Source organism: Sinocyclocheilus grahami, unplaced genomic scaffold (assembly GCF_001515645.1).
Source record: "Sinocyclocheilus grahami isolate Dianchi unplaced genomic scaffold, SAMN03320097.WGS_v1.1 scaffold37.1, whole genome shotgun sequence".
NCBI lineage: Eukaryota > Metazoa > Chordata > Actinopteri > Cypriniformes > Cyprinidae > Sinocyclocheilus > Sinocyclocheilus grahami.
The window spans coordinates 3,944,740-3,963,574 of record NW_015505216.1 but is presented as its reverse complement, the minus strand read 5'-3'; the positions used below and the strand labels follow the sequence as shown (position 1 = coordinate 3,963,574).

The 18,835-nt window shown below is 38.6% G+C and overlaps 4 protein-coding genes across 5 annotated transcripts in view; 2 read left to right on the top strand and 2 right to left on the bottom strand.

Annotated features, from left to right (window-relative positions):
- The first annotated feature begins 183 nt into the window (after window positions 1-183).
- On the top strand, window positions 184-4,984 carry LOC107581729 (Smith-Magenis syndrome chromosomal region candidate gene 8 protein homolog). Of its 2 annotated transcripts, XM_016267369.1 has the most exons (3): window positions 184-771; window positions 874-2,705; window positions 2,854-4,984. In XM_016267369.1, the coding sequence occupies exons 1-3, from the start codon at window positions 577-579 to the stop codon at window positions 3,299-3,301; spliced, it is 2,475 nt and encodes an 824-aa protein (XP_016122855.1). In that variant the 5' UTR covers window positions 184-576; the 3' UTR covers window positions 3,302-4,984. The 2 variants fall into 2 exon arrangements, with proteins under 2 accessions (XP_016122855.1, XP_016122854.1); XM_016267368.1 differs by having other exon boundaries at window positions 184-2,705.
- Window positions 4,985-5,213: 229 nt separating this feature from the next.
- Window positions 5,214-12,942, bottom strand: shmt1 (serine hydroxymethyltransferase 1 (soluble)). The gene is made up of 12 exons (XM_016267367.1): window positions 12,847-12,942; window positions 11,533-11,631; window positions 10,914-11,059; window positions 10,637-10,752; window positions 10,367-10,527; window positions 9,784-9,865; window positions 8,894-9,106; window positions 8,698-8,814; window positions 6,265-6,387; window positions 6,023-6,139; window positions 5,807-5,917; window positions 5,214-5,727 (listed from the first exon to the last, which is right to left on the bottom strand). The coding sequence occupies exons 2-12, from the start codon at window positions 11,617-11,619 to the stop codon at window positions 5,555-5,557; spliced, it is 1,446 nt and encodes a 481-aa protein (XP_016122853.1). The 5' UTR covers window positions 11,620-11,631; window positions 12,847-12,942; the 3' UTR covers window positions 5,214-5,554.
- Window positions 12,943-13,353: 411 nt separating this feature from the next.
- LOC107581725 (28 kDa heat- and acid-stable phosphoprotein-like) lies at window positions 13,354-17,212 on the bottom strand. The gene is made up of 6 exons (XM_016267365.1): window positions 17,141-17,212; window positions 16,854-16,945; window positions 16,169-16,264; window positions 14,362-14,480; window positions 14,042-14,193; window positions 13,354-13,920 (listed from the first exon to the last, which is right to left on the bottom strand). Exons 1-6 carry the CDS (start codon window positions 17,151-17,153, stop codon window positions 13,856-13,858), a joined length of 537 nt encoding a protein of 178 aa, XP_016122851.1. The 5' UTR covers window positions 17,154-17,212; the 3' UTR covers window positions 13,354-13,855.
- A 448-nt stretch (window positions 17,213-17,660) lies between these two features.
- The window catches only part of LOC107581726 (protein BUD31 homolog), a 1,887-nt gene continuing 712 nt past the window's right edge, over window positions 17,661-18,835 (top strand). The window contains exons 1-3 of the mRNA XM_016267366.1: window positions 17,661-17,836; window positions 18,048-18,170; window positions 18,245-18,411. Of these exons, the coding sequence (XP_016122852.1) occupies window positions 17,743-17,836; window positions 18,048-18,170; window positions 18,245-18,411 (384 nt within the window). The 5' untranslated portion in view covers window positions 17,661-17,742. The remainder of the gene's footprint in view (window positions 17,837-18,047; window positions 18,171-18,244; window positions 18,412-18,835) is intronic.

The window sequence follows — 18,835 nt, the reverse complement described above, 5'->3', positions numbered from 1 at the left end:
GCATCATAACAAACGCAAGAGACTGTGTCTCAAAACCTAGTTAGATGCCTACGTGGGTAGCATATTTGGGCAGCATAAGAGCTTTCCAAGTGTGCCCAAACTGCTGTCTAGCTAGTCAGCTCTCTAGGTTTTGAAACGCAGCTGCTTCCTCATCGGGATAGTCACATGGGAAGGTTACGATCGTTTAAATATGGCTGCTGTTAAAAGAGGATGTCAGTTTATTGAGCAGCTGGAGTACATTGTAACAGCGGTGTCTTCGTTTAGATTTGTTATATAGATGCCGGATTATAAATAGGTTTATGTAAGCGGCGACGATTGATAGATGTATGAGATTTATGGCAGGCGACATCGAAGGTCTGCCAGAGCACGTCTTCAAGCTCATCTACATCAGATCGTGATCTGGCTCAATGGACTAACCAGCCGTGCTGCAAAGACAGAGAGTCCTCCTCAGTGCACAGCGTATTTATGATTTGTGTTTTCAAAATGATGTCTTTGTAAAATATTATGTTTTCATCGATTTAGATACTGAGCATGGAAGGGTATCTCTGCTGATGTCTCTCTATATCCTCCGAGAACATGATTGGCTCACCAGATGTGGTGGCTTTGACCAAAGAAGATGACTTTGGGGACTCTTTCACAGATCCATGCTCACTTCCAGAGGAGTTTTCTGTGCCTTTGTTTGCTCATGCTGCCAATGCAAATCCCTGGACGAAGACATCCTATGCGAAATTCTCAAAAGATTTCATACTCGTCTCTGAATTTTCAGAACAGGTCGGTCCACAGCCTTTACTCACCATTCCCAATGATCCCAAAGTGTGTGGGACATTTGACCTTAACTACTTCTCACTTCGCATCATGTCTGTGGACTACCAGGCATCCTTTGTTGGGCATCCTCCTGGCAGTAACTACCCAAAGCTCAATTTTGTGGAGGACTCAAAAGTTGTCCTGGGTGATTCCAAGGAAGGGGCGTTCGCTTACGTCCATCATCTGACGCTGTACGACTTGGAGGCTCGTGGATTTGTGCGCCCCTTTTGCTTGGCCTACATTTCCGCAGACGAAAGGAAGATCATGCATCAGTTTCAAGAACTGTCATCCGAGTTTTCCAAGGCTTCCGAATTTCTAAAATCAGGCAACAGGAAAGCTTTTGCAAATGAACTGGAAAAGAAACTGAAAGACCTGGAGTACACCAGATCGGTGCTGCACAAAGAAACTGAGCTTCAGAAAATGAACAATGGCTGTTATTCCACACAAGCTATTGAGAAGGCGAATGAATTGGCAAATGTGGAGAAGTCCATCTATGAACACAAAGATCTGCTGAGGCAAATAACGTCTTATCCTTCCAGGAAAAAGAAAGATGTAGATTTTGTCCAACACGAGACGGAGAAACCGGCTGACACGAGTGTAATCGATGATACACTAAATAGTAATCATTCGGACGTTGCAGATAAGACCGTGGAAACTGAAAGCGAGAGTATAAAGTCCTCTTACACGCCTCAGCTCATAAAGGCCAAATCTGCAAAATGCTTTGACAAACGCTTGAAAACGATGGAAGAGCTCTGCGATGCCAGCTTTTTCCACCAAACTCGAGAGCAACTAAACATAATTGAGAAGTCATTCCGAGGAGATCTATGCCTTATTTACACTAGCCAGATCGACAGGGCTCTTCTGAGCAAACAGAGCGTTACTAGTTTCCTTTTCGAAGCTGAACGCAGCTGGGAGTACGGAGGAACCTCAAAGAACTTCAGTATTTCTTCCAACAATCCAACTGTCCCCATTCTGAACTTATCTGGCGAGCCGCTGAGTCTCGACTCGTACACCACCTGCATAGATGTAGATCACATTAAGCCAGGTGTGGAGTCTATGGACGGGCCTCCTGAGTCCAGTACATCTGACATTACGCAGGAAACCTCAGAGGCCGCCGACACGGAGACCAAAGGGAGTTTTAGTAGTGACAAGAGCATTGAGGCTTTTGGAGGTGTTAGTCCTTCCAGTCTACAGGCAAATTACTTTGATGGTCTAGAACGAAAGAGCAAGGTATCCATTGCATCACCATCTGAAAACGCATCTAGCTCTGTTGCTGTCCCACAAAGGATGTCTGACGGGAATCTAGTCCCGATGGATACAGCCTGCTGTATTGGACAGGACGGTTTCATTTTTGAGGAACCTTTACCTGAGCTCGCTCAGGAGTGCTGTGGTGACACAGTGGTGAACAAAGAACCTCTGTCTCTTCTTCAGGGAGACCCTGCCTTACAGGTGGACTACACTTTGGAAGAGTCAGCCCTCGCAGAAAGCCCAAACATGGGACTGACTTTTTCTGAGCTAAACACTGAGGAGGTGGAAAAAATTAATATCGAAGATGTCTCCGATAGTACGAGCTTCATGAGCGCCTCCACCAGTTCTGACCGAGCGGTGTCTCCGTTCACCTACAGCAGTGCGTTGACGCTAAAGCAGAAGAAGAAAGCTGGTCACAGCGCTCTTCGATTCATCAGGCAATATCCGTTTGCTCAGCAAGCCATTTTCTGCCTTCTGAGTGGCCGAACGCTCGTTATTTTAGGGGTGGATGAGGGCACGGTGAGGAAGCTAGTCAATGCTTTGTTCATTTTCGTTCCCAATCTCGGCAAGTACGGCGAAACCGTCCAACCGTGGCTTTCATCGCCATTTCAGCTTACCGACCTGCAGAGATGGAAACTTATTGGATTGCAGAGGTATGTGACCAACCTGTAGTCAATCAATAACTCCGTATCATAGTTTCAAAAGCAGCCAGTTTTTTTTGCTTGCAATGCTTTAAATCAGTGACCAAAAGTGCAGTGTTCATTTATTTTTGGTATTTAATCTTTTTTTTCCCCCCCCCAGAGCTGCCTCCCCGGCTGGAACCAGCATTCTCCACTCTTTGAATCGATACAGCCGTTACATAAGCATTTTGGACTGTGACAACAAGACCCTCCGGTGTCCCCCATACAAAGGAACACTAGTAAGCCATTTGGCAGACCACAGGACTCAGATCAAACGTGGCAGTACCTACTTCTTCCATGTTCAGGGCATGTTGACTCAGCTTACAGCCAAGGCCTTCCTATATACATTCTGCCATCACATTCACCTTCCCATGGACATCAACGACCAGGGCTCGGTAACGTCGCGCAGGACTAATTTCTTGTTGCAGCTTGGCTACACTGTGGAAGAGAGTAAAATCGTCCACTACCTGAGTGAGCTCATCAAGCTGCATTACATTCAGGGGTCCTCGAAGGGGGGCAACCAGTCTTTTTGTTTTAATTACACCACCAGCTATTTGTACAAAATCTGAATGTGTCCACTATCTGTTCCACATTAACCCCAATAAAATCAGGAGACCAAATGTATTGAATGTAATCCCCTTTGTTTTTGTTCATGGCATTCCAGGAAGCAGCAGGTTAAACGTCTGGTGTTAGAAAATGTGGTCTTGACTATTTGTTTAGTGTAGAGGTTGCATACTTAAATCTATTGCCAAACCGTCTTCAGTAAAATGGAGAAAATGGTTCCTCTTGCGGTCAGAAGACCTTACAAAAATCTATGAAATAAAATAAAGACTCAGCTAAATTTTACTGTCGTTCAAGCACAAGTAGTTGTTTTGAAAGAAGCCATATGAAACGGCTAATTTAAATCTGTGTAGTCACATGCTTGTTTTCATTGACAGCTACAGCTACATGGGAACAGCAGCAGGAGAGTCTCTAATCACCATTTAATTAATCTGGTCCTGGTATCCCATTTAATAATTAATGCTTTTTTTGTCTTCACAAGACAAAACTGTTGCTGCATGAAAATCACAAGCATAATTTAATGGAACTAACTTGCGTGGCAACAGAACAGTATTTTATAATACACATTCTGCTCAATACGCAGCCTTTATAAAATGCATTAGCATTATATGTATTTCAATTAGCAGATCATTTGATGTTAATTCATGGATTGGTCAGTAATATGCTTTTTGATACTTGCTTTCTGAGCTTAAGAAATAATTAATACACTAAACTGATTAATAGCATAGGGAAAACATGCAAATTTGCAGATTTATCCTTTTTTCTGCCCTCTCCAGTGGACATAAAATCTGAGGGGAAAACGGAATATTTTTAATAATACAAAAATGAACAAAGGTTAAAGGCATGGTTAAACAAAAATGGAGCCAACTGCCCTTTGGGTTTTAACGTAATTGTGTGATAAGGTGAACGAATGTACTGCATGTAAGTTGTCACATTGTGGAGAACTGTTACACAACTTTTCTGCATGTTTGAAGAACACAAAAATGTAATGACTGCAAAATATGGTGGCAATTTATAGACCCTTCCATTGTATCTCATGTGTTGTGCTGTTCAGCCTTTCTAGATATATTTAAAATGGATAGAAATTGTTGTCTTAAGTTGTGTGCAAGCAATGTCAGCATGAGTAACTGTGTGGATGAAGTGGCACTTCATTCTAATGGCTGTTGCAGTGATGTGAAATGAATGATAATGGTGGTTGTTGCCGAAATACATTGTCTGTAATTGTTATTCCCACTACTGCATGATAGCAGTTGTAGTCCAAAATTACAGATCTTGACTGCCACCGCTGTCTCATCGCAAGTGTGTCTTAATATCAAGTTGTTTTGGCTACCCAGTAATTATTGGCCTTTGCAACGATTTGTCAGACAGATTTTTTTTTTAGCATTTAATTCCAGTCTGTTGAATGTAAATTGAGAATAAGCCATACCATTATACGCACATTAACTTCTAAGGTTATTTCTTTTTGCTGTTTCTGAACACATCTTTTTTGCTGTAACTGTCTAAATCATGCATTTGTGTTGCTACTTTACACATCTATTTGAAGAGTATTGTGAGCTTGTCCGGGGTAAGGTGAGGTATATTCTTCATGCTAAAATATTTATGGATGTTAAGTCAAGTAAATTTTGAGGGTCATCTGTGTGCTTTGAGTTGCTGCCCACTGTGAAATTTCTCTGCCTTCAATTTCATTAAATTATTTCTGATTTACCTCTGTTTTGCATAATTATTAAATGGCATCATACTTACCCTATAACAGTCTGACTTTAGCAAAAACCTACTTTCCTTTATTATATAGTAAAAGGCACATGATTCGTCTCATTTGGAATTTGTAATGACTTATACATGTCAGCTTATTAGAGTAAATAGTAACAGGGAGATGTAAATTTTACACTTAATCAGCAAGAAAAAGGTCTAGTCACATTTTCATATTTACAATATTTCAGGCTTTATTTGCACTGCATGTACAAAATCATTGTGCCAGTTGGTTATTCTCTGTTGATCTGTTTTAAGTGTATAATCTGTAAAACGTTTTATAGATTAATTCTGCAATGCGTATAACCACAGAAGTGTGAGAAAACGTGACTAGAACACACTAGAGAAACTAATTAAATGTATGGTTAAAAACAGATCATTTGGTGATTTATATGAAAGGGAAGTCATCACATTGAGGTGCATGACGATTGCAGTGGACTGCTGAGTGGTATTCAAGCCTTTGTGCCCATTAAATCGATAGAAATCTTAGCAAACGGTCAGAAAGACAGTAATTATAACTCTGGCAGCCCAGGCATTGGGAACTTTCCAGCAAAGTCTTCGACTTCCTTTCGAGTTTCATTTATTTTCAGTTGGTACTTCTCATTTTGAGCCAGTTCATCCTTAAACTCCTTCAAAGTTGCTTTAGGATTCATGTTTCTTTGGATCTCCAATGTCAACTCAATGCCTGCGGGCAGATACACATATTGACAATTATAATATCAAGAACAATATTCTTTAATGTTACATTATTGCATAAAGCTCACCCTGGTGAATGAACTCGCCAACCTTACGGAAATCCTCCTCTAATAGTCCTCGAGATGTAAGAGCAGGAGACCCTAAACGAAGACCGCTAGGGCGCAAGGCACTTTTATCACCTTCATAACAAATTTTGGAAAAAGAATCAGTGGAATAACTGGTTAGATTGTTGTAGTAAAACATATAAAAAGATGTCTAACATGATGCTATTTTTTTCAATGCACCTGGGCAGGTGTTCTTGTTGCAGGCAATGGCACAAGCCTCCAGTACTTTCTCTGCTCTGCCTCCATCAGTTCCATTTGAACGCAGATCAACCAAGATGAGATGATTATCTGAGCCACCTACATATAAACACAAAAGATAAAGTGAACACAGCCGCGACTGTATCCAGTCTCGGTCACCCTCACCCAACGGTTTCATTTACGTATAATTTATTAAATCCTTACTAAATCTTTAAGGAACTCACCTGTAACAACTTTGTAGCCCTTTTCCATTAGGCTGGCTGCTAAAGCCTTGCAATTTGCTAGAACTTGCAATTGATAGGTCTTGAACTCTGAAGTCAGAGCCTGCTTTAAAGCAACAGCAACCCCTGCACATCACATCAAACAAATACAATTAAGCACATAACTAAGAATACAGGCATACTGGGGTAGAAAAAAAACTGCAATCAGGAATATTAAAAATCGATTTTCATAAAATTGAATGTCATTTTTTTGTTAAATGAATGTTTACAGAAAAAGCATATATTCCATTAAAACAATCTGAAAATTGTAAAATATTTAAAACATTACTTTTGTCTTTGAATTTAAGTCAAGTAATAACTCTCAGGGTAAATACAGTATACATGTATATACTATACAGCGGGTAAAAAGTATTGAACACGTCACCATTTTTCTCAGTAAATATATTTCTAAAGGTGCTGTTGACATGAAATTTTCACCAGATGTCGGTAACAATCCAAGTAATCCATGCATACAAAGAAAGCAAAACAAATAAGTTCAGAAATTAAGTTCTGTGTAATAAAATGGAATGACCCAGGGAAAAAGAATTGAACACGCTTACTGAAATTTATTTAATATTTCATACAAAAGCCTTTGTTGGTAATGACAGCTTCAAGACACCCCCTGTATGGAGAAACTAGTCGCATGTATTGCTCAGGTGTGATTTTGGCCCATTCTTCCACAGAGTCTTCAAATCTTGAAGGTTCTGTGGGCCTCTTCTATGAACTCTGATCTTTGGTTCTTATTTTCTATTGGATTCAAGTCAGGTGATTGGCTGGGACATTCTAGCAGCTTTATTTTATTTCTCTGAAACCAATTGAGAGTTTCCTTGGCTGTGTGTTTGGGATCATTGTCCACCCATGTTTCATCTTCATCATCCTGGTAGACTGCAGCAGATTTTTATCAAGCATGTCTCGGTACATTTTTCCATTCATCCTTCCTTCAATTATATGAATTTTGCCAGTGCTACACCATAATGTTTTGGGGTGATGTGCAGTGCCATTTGCTGCTTTCCGTGCCTTTTTGCACCTCCCTTTCTTCATGTGCTCAATAGTTTTTCCCGGTGTCATTCCATTTTATTACACATGACTTAATTTCTAAACTTATTTGTTTTGTTTTCTTTGTATGTATGGATTACTTGGGTTGTTACCGACATCTGGTTAAAATGTCAACAGCACCTTTAGAGATATATTTACTGAAAAAAATGGTGATGTGTTCAATACTTATTTTACCCACTGTATATAAAATGTATATAATATAATAATAATAATAATCGCATTAAAAGTTGTCTGCATAAACTGTCATCTCATATCCATGAGTTATGGAAGTCGTTGTGAACCATGCAATTAGTGCAAAGTTAAAGGCATGAATTCTCTTATAAAATTCCACAGAGTCTTCAAATCTTGAAGGTTCTGTGGGCCTCTTCTATGAACTCTGATCTTTGGTTCTTATTTTCTATTGGATTCAAGTCAGGTGATTGGCTGGGACATTCTAGCAGCTTTATTTTATTTCTCTGAAACCAATTGAGAGTTTCCTTGGCTGTGTGTTTGGGATCATTGTCCACCCATGTTTCATCTTCATCATCCTGGTAGACGGCAGCAGATTTTTATCAAGCATGTCTCGGTACATTTTTCCATTCATCCTTCCTTCAATTATATGAATTTTGCCAGTGCTACACCATAATGTTTTGGGGTGATGTGCAGTGCCATTTGCTGCTTTCCGTGCCTTTTTGCACCTCCCTTTCTTCATGTGTTCAATACCTGGGTCATTCCACTTTACTACACAGAACTTAATTTCTTAACTTATTTGTTTTATTTTATTTGCATGTATGGATTACTTGGGTTGTTACCGACATCTGGTGAAAATTTCATGTCAACAGCACCTTTAATATAAACAGTAAAAATATATTTACTGGGAAAAATGGTGATGTGTTCAATACTTATTTTACCCGCTGTATGTATGCATGCATGCATGCATATATATATATATATATATATATATATACCACTAAACTGGTCATGATAAAATTAGTGTACCTGCATGCTCTCCTGGCAGCAAGCACTGACATGACTGTTGATTGGGTTGATAAAGGCCAGCAAACGAATGGTGCTTGTTGTCAAGTGTTTAAAGTGAATATAATCTTTACATACAGAGAAATACTTGTGCGCACTAACATCAGATGACTGCATAGACAGTGTTCTCAACATCTGATTGGATGGTTACTGAACTAAATTAAACAGCAAGCTTATTCAATTTACATGTCAATTAATAGATCGTGGATTAATCATAAACATTCCTAGTTTAAACGCAAACTTACCTAACCTTATCTGACCTCATATAACCATCTCAACTTATCTTATCTCATCTTATCTAAACACATGGAGGACGTCAGCTCTTACCAGCAATGGCATGGTTGTGAGGGCCGCCCTGCAGTCCAGGAAACACTGCCTGGTTAATCAGACTCTCCAGGTTATACAGGGTCTCCTTGCCTGTCTTTGCAGCAACACTACGAACTCCTGCAATTCAAGAGTGTATAACGACAGCGCTGTCAATGGCCTAGATTTATTATGACGGCTCAATTCACACTGAACTCACCCTTCCTGAAGAAAATGACTCCTGCCCTGCAGCCCCTCAAGGTCTTGTGGGTGGTGGTGGAAACAATGTCACAGTATTCAAACGGAGACGGAACGACTCCTGCTGCGACCAAACCACTGATGTGAGCCATGTCTGCCAGAAGATACGCTCCATTCTCATCTGCAATCTTCCTCAGGCGACTGTAGTCCAGGTTACGGGAATAACAGCTGGTGCCTTAACAATGGTACACAGAAACGTTAATGGTGATGTTTGTCATTTCTTTTGATGTTGAATTAAAAAAAAAATTCTCCAACCAGCCCATCAGAGCAGCACTGACTCCCTTATTTTTGCTAAATCTCTTGCAACCCCCCACAAATGATTTACAAAGCACATCAGATAGTTGAACAAAGTGCGGTAGAAATGTAAAAAATAAAAAAAAACTGGAAAAAGCAAATAGGACAAAAAACAAAACAAATTTTTTTTTATTTTAATAAGATAAAAAGTCATAAAACTGAATTATTAAATAAAGTGATAGTATTAGCATTAATTTGAATAAAAGTAAACGTATATTAAATAAATATGAATAAATAGTTACGGTTTCTTTTTTTTTAAAGCACATATTTGGTAGGAAAAAAATATGAAAATTAAGATGTCAATTTTCAGGTATAACTGGTGGTCATAAAATATAATTATTAATTACTTTAAGAAAATCAGTTTCCGTAGTTGCTGGCATTCATTTTTTTCCAAATAATTTATGAAGCACTATTAAAACAACATATAGTTGAACAAAGGGTTGGAACAAAGGATTTTCAAGTAAGATTACATTTTTTAAAATTATTAATGATATTAATTAAATTATAAAAGCTTTACATATTGCAGATCCTCAGATTTTCTCTATAAACAGCACTGACCTGCAATGATCAGTCTTGGGTGGAAAAGACGAGCATTTTCCTCAAGTCTGTCATAATCGATGTATCCAGTGTCTGGATTGACCTGGACAAAAACAAAGGAATACAGGTTTAATTTACCAGTGTTGTCTCAGATTTAGGGTTTTCTGTGCCCTAGTATTTACTCTAAACATGTTGTCGGGCAGGTTAATCAATTTGAAACTAGAATCGTCAATTAGAATCCACCATTCAGATGTCAGATATACAGGCATCATCATGGTAAAGGCATCATACACCCTGAAGATGGTTTTTAGGCTGAAACGTGTCGGTATTGTTAAACATTAAAGTAGTGCTAGAACCTTTTTTCACAAAGGCGTTTTTTCACCAAATCAGTCGGTTTGCTGCAAATTCTGCCCACGTTACTTGTCTGGTTATAGAAAATTCAATTAGACAGTGGTAATAAATTTGCCATTATGTAGAGAACAGAAGAAAAATTCCTTTAAGGTTTAACCCTCACTATGACCTTCTAGCCAAATTACAAAATGTCAATTTTCCCATTACTTCAGTTTAGAGTTCACCACAATGTTGATTCTAATGGCCAGGTCACCTTATACGGCATAGACTCAAAGAAAATGGAAGTGGCTGAGATTTTCTTTTTGTCAGTCATGAAGCCGTGGGTGAGATGGCCGCCATCAGGAAGATCAAGGCCCATGATGCGCCCATGAGGTTCCACTATGGCTGTGTATACGGCAAAGTTCGCTGGTGACCCTGAGGAAAAAAACAAACAGTATTTCAAACAATGTGCGCTTTATGAGTTAATGTTTCACATGTTCCATCATCTCTTACAGCAACAGTCTAGTGACAGAAACAAACCTACCAGAGTACGGCTGCACATTCACTCCCCATTTCTCCGGGTCGAGGCCGTACACCTCGAGAGCTCTTTCCTGACACAAACGCTCCAATTCATCGACATGCTCCGTGCCTCCATAATACCTGATAACATTAAACAAAGTCTGAATTTAAAAGAAGCATTTTTTAACGCATAAGCACAATGTCGAAGTGCAAACAATTACACAATACTAATCTTATTGGCAAATGCAACAACATAAAATTGTAATGTACCAGTACATAAAATATAACTGAACAATAGTCACCTCTGACCAGGATAACCTTCAGAGTACTTGTTGTTCATGCAGGAACCCAGAGCCTCCAAAACAGCCCGACTAGTGAAGTTCTCAGAGGCAATGAGCTCTAATCCATACGTCTGTCGCTTCTTTTCCTTCTTTATTATGTTAAATACCTAGTGCATACAGAAATATTTCGGTATTCATTTGATATGAATCACACTTCAGCTGAGCAAGGCTAGGCTAAAGCTGCCTGTCACAAGGCAGATCAGAGTCTAGGAGACCAGATTTCATCATAACCCCCACAACTAGTCAAAACAAAGAGGTTTTTCCCCCCCTCTTGCACAGCAGAATATCATTCATGGTTCACTGCACGGATTCACAATAATAGTCTTGAGGCTGGTTGTATATATAATCCCTGACTTTCCTGTTTGACAGTGTTTATAATAATTGCTGTTAATAGTGTTCGTCTGTTTTGACTACGTCTTTAATTGATTTTTCCGTACATTTCTGCCATATGTACATTAACTGGCAGTCACCACTAATAAGCTACTACTAAATATTGTAGAAACTTAATTTTCTCTAAAGTTGCTTTGCAATGATTTGTATGGTGAAACGCGCTGTACAAATAAACTTGGAATTGAATTACCTCAGGATCATTTGTGCTCAGAGGTTCCAGCATCATCTTGTTATGAGAGTCCCATGTTTTATTGTTATGGCCGTTGATCTGTGCCATAGTTTATGATCTCTAGAGGAAAGAAAGGTAACACTTTACTTGAAGGGGTGTGCATAAGACTGACATGACACCTTCATAATCATGACATGACACCTTCATAATCATGACATGACACATGTCATGAATATGAAGGAGGTTTTATACATGTTTATGACAACTGTCATTAAGTGTCATTCGCTCAGTTATGTCATTTTTAATGCAAATATGACATTATTTGACCTAACCCTACCCTTACCCCTAACCATAGCCCATAACAAAGACATCTCAAACAATGTCATCTTTGTATTAAAAATGACATAACTGAGCGAATGACACTTAATGACAGTTGTCATAAACATGCATTAAAACCCTTAATATTAATGACATGTGTCATGTCATGATTATGAAGGTGTCATGTCAGTCTTATGCACACCCCTTCAAGTAAAGTGTCACCAAAAGAAATGCTATATTTAAATGTTAGAAGAGCCCCATATGCAAAACATACTGTATACACGGGGTTACATCATTTGTAATAATAGCATTAATGTACTTGAGCTCTTTAACAGAGTATTCTTGGATCAAATGCAGAGTATGAATTTGCTTAGACTGATATCCAGTAATCAATTTGAATTCAAATAACGCTGAAATAAAACAGTAAAAAGTACAAAAATGACTAAAACTAAAATAAATGAAGGTTAATATATTTAAAAACAAAAATGACTAAAACACAAAGTAAAAGGTAATTAAGAGTATTAATAAAAACTGTAATAGTATATAAATAACCCTAAAATAACACAGCCAGCGCAGAGCACGCTTCTGACACATTACCAAACAAACTTTGAGCACTTGTGGAGAACTTTAAAAGTCAATTTAGATCCGCAGCTATTGACACATAAACCGGAACTCCTGCCTTCAGGATTACATTTTTCCCGCGAAATGCATTCTGCAACTATTACATATCAAATGACATGTGGCTAAGGGACAAATGCTTACTTTATAATAATGAAAACGATGTTATTCTTTGACATTCAGGTGTCATATAGCAATTTGCACGTGCTCTTTAAGCACCTATTTGCACACCGGTAACAGATTAACATTCATCAGCCGAGAATGTGGAGCGCATGCAGACAGTCACAAGGTTTTGATTTGATCCACTAAATCAAAACTCTGCTTTACGTTACCTACGCTTTAAACAGTGTTTATCTATATAGATGTGATGATATACAATGAAACCCTTCTTCTGCTTACCTTTACAAATGTGGTTAACGGTTCGCCCCAAATTGCTTTATGTGAAAACTTTCTTTTAGGTTTCCTCGTGTCAAAGTCCGCGAAATTTGGAGACCAATCAGCGCGCTGCGGGGCGTGGCTAATCGAGCTCCTGTCCCGCCCACAACGAAAGGCGTGATACAGGGAGCACATTTTCTCCATTGTCACCTTTTTGTTCTTTGTTGTCGGCATTTTTTTGTGTACTTACCCTTTTTGTTAATATCTCATATAATACATGCTACAGTCACCATGGGCTTTTCTGGGACTTGGAAAGCAAAGGTATGGAGGTATGGAATGTCCAATATGATAATACTAATATATGTAACAATAATAATACAAAATATCTATTTTTAAAAACGTGACAATGTTTCTTATGCATTCTAAAAATAAATGCCGACTGTCAATACATTTAACAACTACAACATTTTGAATAAAAAAATATGTTCAAGTACAAAACTACACCTTAAAAATCAAAACAGTTTTTCAGGTTTACAAGAATACTAGTGAGATATACAAAACAATTCACAATATAATACAAATACATTTTCAAAAAAACGTTCTGACATTTTATTGGTGTATGTTATTCTTTACATTCTAAATGACACCAGGTCCTTTACAACTGAGGACAGATTATTGGAGTTTTTATCCTTACAATAAACCTTTAAACTGAGGCCTGCAAAGTTGACTCAGCTACATGTGGCAATGTTAATATATTAATAAATATGTCTATATTCCTAATATCACTGAGTGAAAGCAAGCATTAAGATTTAGCCACTTTAGTGAAAGCATCAGGGCTCTCACGAAGGCATTTTATTTGGATAATTAAATGCCTGCTTTCTGAGTTAATATACTCTGAAATATTCCTTTTCACTGGAACGCTGTGTTACAGGATTCCACATGATCTTTTGCTTTGTCTTCAAAAATAACATTGTCAATATCATCGTATACTGTCCACAAATGCATCGAAACCTCTAAGAATCCACTATTTGGATTATTTGAGAGACAACGTATGCAGTTCTTTAGTTGCTGTCGCCACCGCCTGCGCTGCTTCTTTTGCTACAGTGACAAAGAAGAAAACAATAATGAATACAAAGAAGAAAACAATAATGAATCTCTGATTTCCAGCCAGACATTTTCACAAGTTGCTCTACAACATTAACAAATGCTGCCAATTTACCTTTACGTTCTTCTTCTTTTTTCCGTGCAGCCTCCTCGCGTTGCTTTCTAATAATGGCGAGTCGAGCGAGGTCAGCTTTAGCTTGATCTGTCTTTCCTGCTAAATGCATTTTCATATACCTCTCCTTGGCCTTTTGCTTTTCGATCTCTTCTCTGAAATATGAAAATAAACTTATTGAAAGAGATGAAAAAGAACAGATTCACGTGTCTAGATGTCTAGCAATAACAAAAAAAATGTGACAACATGTTGGTAAATAATGAGAGGGTATTAAGTAGCTCAAGGTAAATGTTGTTAGCTTCACTCACCCCAGTGTCTCTTACCTTTCTCTTCTGGAAAGCTGTTTGGGACCCTCGAGTTCTATGTCTGTGACTTTCTTTGCTTTTTGGGCGACTCGATTGGGATTTTCAATCTCTATCAAGCCTTCAACACCCTTCCTTTTCTGTGACAAAACAGAGATCAGTGTTGTTATTGTTAACTGAAACTAAAACTTAAAGGGGTCATGAACTGCCTTTTTAAAATTATTTTGTACTGTTCTCTGAGGACCACTTATAATGTTATCAAGATTTTCACATCAAAAAACAATCATTCAGAAGTAACTATTTTCTGTCCTGTTTTAACCCCCCTCATCAGAATGCTCTGTTTGAACAGGTGTGGCAGATTGTAGACTCAGAAAAATTAAAGATCTTTATGATTGGCTAACAGTTGTGTATATTTGACAGCCTACATCCTTCATAGATGGACGCTGCTGTCATTTAGGTTAAAAACGCATAAATACTACAATAATACAATACTAATAGTACATTTCAAACGATCTGTAGTAACAGACAAAGCATTAGTGAGCACATAATAAACAGTTACTCACACTTGTGTGTTGCGACGTTACTGTCGGATCCAATATAGTCGGCAAAGCATCGTCTTTTAGTTTCAATCTTTCTGAAAATACCGTGTTGACTTGTGCCTTGTTTGTAAACGAATCTGCGGTAAAATGAAGTGAATTTCTTAATGACGCGGTCTGGATCTTCATTAAAAATAAAGTTCATCCACTCTTTCCTAATGTTGAGATCAGAAGGAAGGCAATGCAAAGACAGCTTGGCACTGCACAGCGTCTTGTTGTCATCATCAGAGCATTTGTATTGTTTGGTTTCTGCGTAGACCTGCGCATTCGCCTCTCTTGTAAACACTACATGCGTGAATCAGTGGGCGGGGCTAAACAGGCAGCGATGTAGAAGCAGGTGTTGATCTTCTTCTGCAGAGGCGGGGTTTATCCACACTATTATATCATAGAGTAGAACATTCCAGAAGCTGTGGTTTTGGCAGACTGCCTTCAATATAAGCTGCTTTTAGACTAACGGGAACATTTTGAGTTCTGAAACTTACAGGATGTTCTTATAGTTAAATAACCTCTTATATGTCAAAAGATCAAGGGAATTTTGGTTTCTCAGTTCATGACTCCATTAAAACATTTTCAAAAATAACATATAAATATTAAATTAAAAACTTGTATAAAAACCTAAACAAAAATAAGAAATGCTCTTGCAACTAGCTGAAATAAAAAAAGTTTAAGCTGAAATACTACAAGTACTAAGAACTAAGTAAAAAAGCTAAATAGAAATATAAAAAAACTAATAAATACAGCAAAAGAATGTGACAATTTAAATACAAGAAGCTAATTCAAGACATTAATAAATGCTATATAAGTAAATAATAATATTGAAATTAAACTGATGGAGACAAGAGATCAGTTTGTTTTCATATAGGCATTTTGTGCATTCATACAAAAGCTCATGCTGCAACTGGACCAAATTATTTGATACATCTGCTGACGTATTGCCAGCCTCCAGTATATTCATCCATCAGATGACAGTGACTGTGACATTCCACATATATAATTCCACATATATAAACATTCCAAGCACAGTGATTGAGTGACTAATCAAAAAGCAATGCTCTGCTCCACCCAATAAGATTCCACATTAATTAGACCGAGTAAGAGCGTGTCTGACACTTGGCTGAATGTCTACGCACCGCCACAGTCGTCTCAGATGAATGAATCTGCAGGAGGATCTATAAGTAGGTGGACAGCTCTGCAGGAACATGGACTCGTCATCATTCTAAAAGAAAACTTACCTCGGACCCCTCATCGTCACTGTCCTCTGAACCTGACGCTGTCAGTTTGTCCTCGCTCTGGTTGTCGTTCACTGCTGCACCTTCTTCTTCTTCCTTCTACAATGTAAAAAAAAAAAACATTACCACATGCAACGATAAATTTTAGTCAATTTGACTTGCGGAATGGCACCGAATCAGAAAGTGGTTGTAGTGAGTGTAGCTCTTGAGAATCAGTCACCTTCTGCTGTGCTTTTGACCACTGTTACATAAAGTTGCGATGTAGTAGAGCTTTTCTTCCGTACTGTGATGTGATTTGAATAAAACAGATTATTGAAAAAAAATAAAATAAAAATTTGTGCCAGGACTTGGTTGTATTCGTCAGTTGTTGACTGGATGGAGACCTGTGCAGCTGATTGTAAGAAAGGGACGGGGTTTAATTAAGTGGACTAAATGATTGCAGACGTCCGCCTTACAGAGAGAAGTGTTGTTTCACTGGAATGTTATGAATAATCACGTGTCATGATTATTTTGATTAAAAACGTTATTACACTTTTTTAAAGCAATGAAACATATACATGAATTGTTGTCAGTGGGATTAATAACATATTTAAAAAAATGTTAATGCTTGCTTTCAGTGGCAACCACATTCTTACCCATGTTTCTTAATATTTGTCACATTTCTGTGTGAATTTGTAATACAACTTACCTTTTTTCGTTCTTTTTCTTCTTTCATTTGAGCATCTATTTCTTCAGGACTTGTGTAAGTTCTCATGCGACCTTTATGGCCACCTTTTTTCCCTAAAATAGACACATAAACACAAATACAAATTTCTCTCACAACATTGCTCTCAGTGAAAATATCCTGATGATAACACAGAAGACGTAGGCTAGCTTAAACGTACAACATACAGACTGTATATAATGCCAATCATAAGAACAGGCTATGACAGCAGTGTGTGCTGCCACAACATGCACAACTAAATGATCCCTTACCTCCTTTAGGCATGACGGAGATTAAACTGGGCTTGATATAAAAACAAAAACAGTCGACTAAAGCACACTCCCACTCACAACAAAAGCGTGGTACGGTTTTGATATCAGGTTGCCACCACACTCTCGCGTACCCAACTCTGTAGATAACTTACTGAACGGCAGCAATTAATTAGTTACGTGGCTTTATTTGGCTCTGGGGCGATACAGTAAATAAAGCAAATACAAAACCCCACGCTTGTAGTTACAGTCATGCATTAGCATACAGCCAGCTGCTCCATGTTCCTATATTTACACTCGCAGGCACTCGATCAGACACCTAGCCTGATGCAATATGCTGGAAGAGAGAATAACACCACCGCTTCACCACAATAAAACCATTGTCGCCATGTGAAATAGCAGGGTTTAATGCAGAACGTTTTAGCAATGGAAACCAAGGCTGGAAATGAGTATAGTTCGTGTTTTATGTGTGAGAACAAAGCCAGCTCGTTAACGTAACGACGCACACTAAAAGGACCTTTGGAGTGACGTCCTCCGCTCGGCGACAGAAAGCGGCTCGCTGTTGCTAAACAACCGAGACGATCTAGTATTGTTCAAACAACATAATGCCCAAGGTGAAGAGGAGTAGGAAACCACCTCCAGATGGCTGGGAGCTCATAGAGCCGACTCTTGACGAGCTGGACCAGAAAATGCGCGAGGGTTCGTTCAGCAATCTGCAAACTAGCCATAACGCTAACAAGGCGATCGTTTGTTTGGGATGTCAGAATGATAAGATACTCAGTCAGGATGATTGTTGGTGTAGTTAACATCAATACTCACACGTTTAATTCGTGTATTTAAAATGGGAAAACGTGCTGCTTTTATTTTGAGTTTGCTACGATGCTTGTTGACTGATGCTGTAATTTCACAGCTGAAACCGAGCCTCATGAGGGCAAGCGTAAGGTTGAGTCTCTATGGCCAATCTTCCGACTTCATCACCAGCGCAGCCGTTACATCTTCGACCTTTTCTACAAGAGGAAGGCCATCAGTCGAGGTATGGCGGTGGGGTGCAGTCTTTTGTACGCTTTGTTTCTATGGGAGATGTTAACTTGTGGGTTTCATTCGCAGAGCTTTATGAATATTGCACCAGAGAGGGCTATGCAGACAAGAATCTGATTGCCAAATGGAAAAAACAGGGCTATGAAAATCTGTGCTGTCTGCGGTGCATTCAGACGCGCGACACAAACTTTGGAACAAATTGCATATGCAGAGTTCCCAAGGGCAAGCTTGAAGTGGTAAGTTATGCAAGTTGTTTAATTTACTCAAAGTCGTATACATCTGTCAGATGTTAAAGGGGTCATATGATGTTTCTAAAAAGGACATTATTTGGTGTAATGAAATGTTTATACAGTTTAAGGTTAAAAAACACATTATTTTCCACATATTGTACATTATTGTTTCTCCTCTATGCTCGATTTTTACACAACTCATCGGTCTGAAAAGCGAGGTGTGCTCTGATATCCAGTGCGTTGTGATTGGCTGAATACCTCAAGCGTGTGATGGAAATGTTACGCCCCTCACCATACTGTGATGGTGCCCTGTCAGGCCGGAGCGATGACTCAAAAACATTAAAACCCATTATAAACGAGGCATTTGTTGCGTCCAGTGGGAACATAATTACGGATTATATGACTTATACTGTCTTTTAATGCATTGCAT

Bases quoted from the DNA above. Each gene is read 5' to 3' on its own strand.
- LOC107581729 (XM_016267368.1), top strand. From the start codon at position 577: ATGATTGGCTCACCAGATGTGGTGGCTTTGACCAAAGAAGATGACTTT. The intron at 2,706-2,853 runs GTATGTGACCAA...TCCCCCCCCCAG, and splicing joins AAACTTATTGGATTGCAGAG to AGCTGCCTCCCCGGCTGGAA.
- shmt1 (XM_016267367.1), bottom strand. From the start codon at position 11,619: ATGGCACAGATCAACGGCCATAACAATAAAACATGGGACTCTCATAAC. The intron at 10,753-10,913 runs GTGACTATTGTT...TAATGTTATCAG, and splicing joins GAAGGTTATCCTGGTCAGAG to GTATTATGGAGGCACGGAGC. The intron at 5,918-6,022 runs GTGCATTGAAAA...TTTGTTATGAAG, and splicing joins CAACAAGAACACCTGCCCAG to GTGATAAAAGTGCCTTGCGC.
- LOC107581725 (XM_016267365.1), bottom strand. The intron at 14,194-14,361 runs GTAAGAGACACT...TTCATATTTCAG, and splicing joins CAGCTTTCCAGAAGAGAAAG to AGAAGAGATCGAAAAGCAAA. The intron at 13,921-14,041 runs GTAAATTGGCAG...TTGTCACTGTAG, and splicing joins AAAAGAAGAAGAACGTAAAG to CAAAAGAAGCAGCGCAGGCG.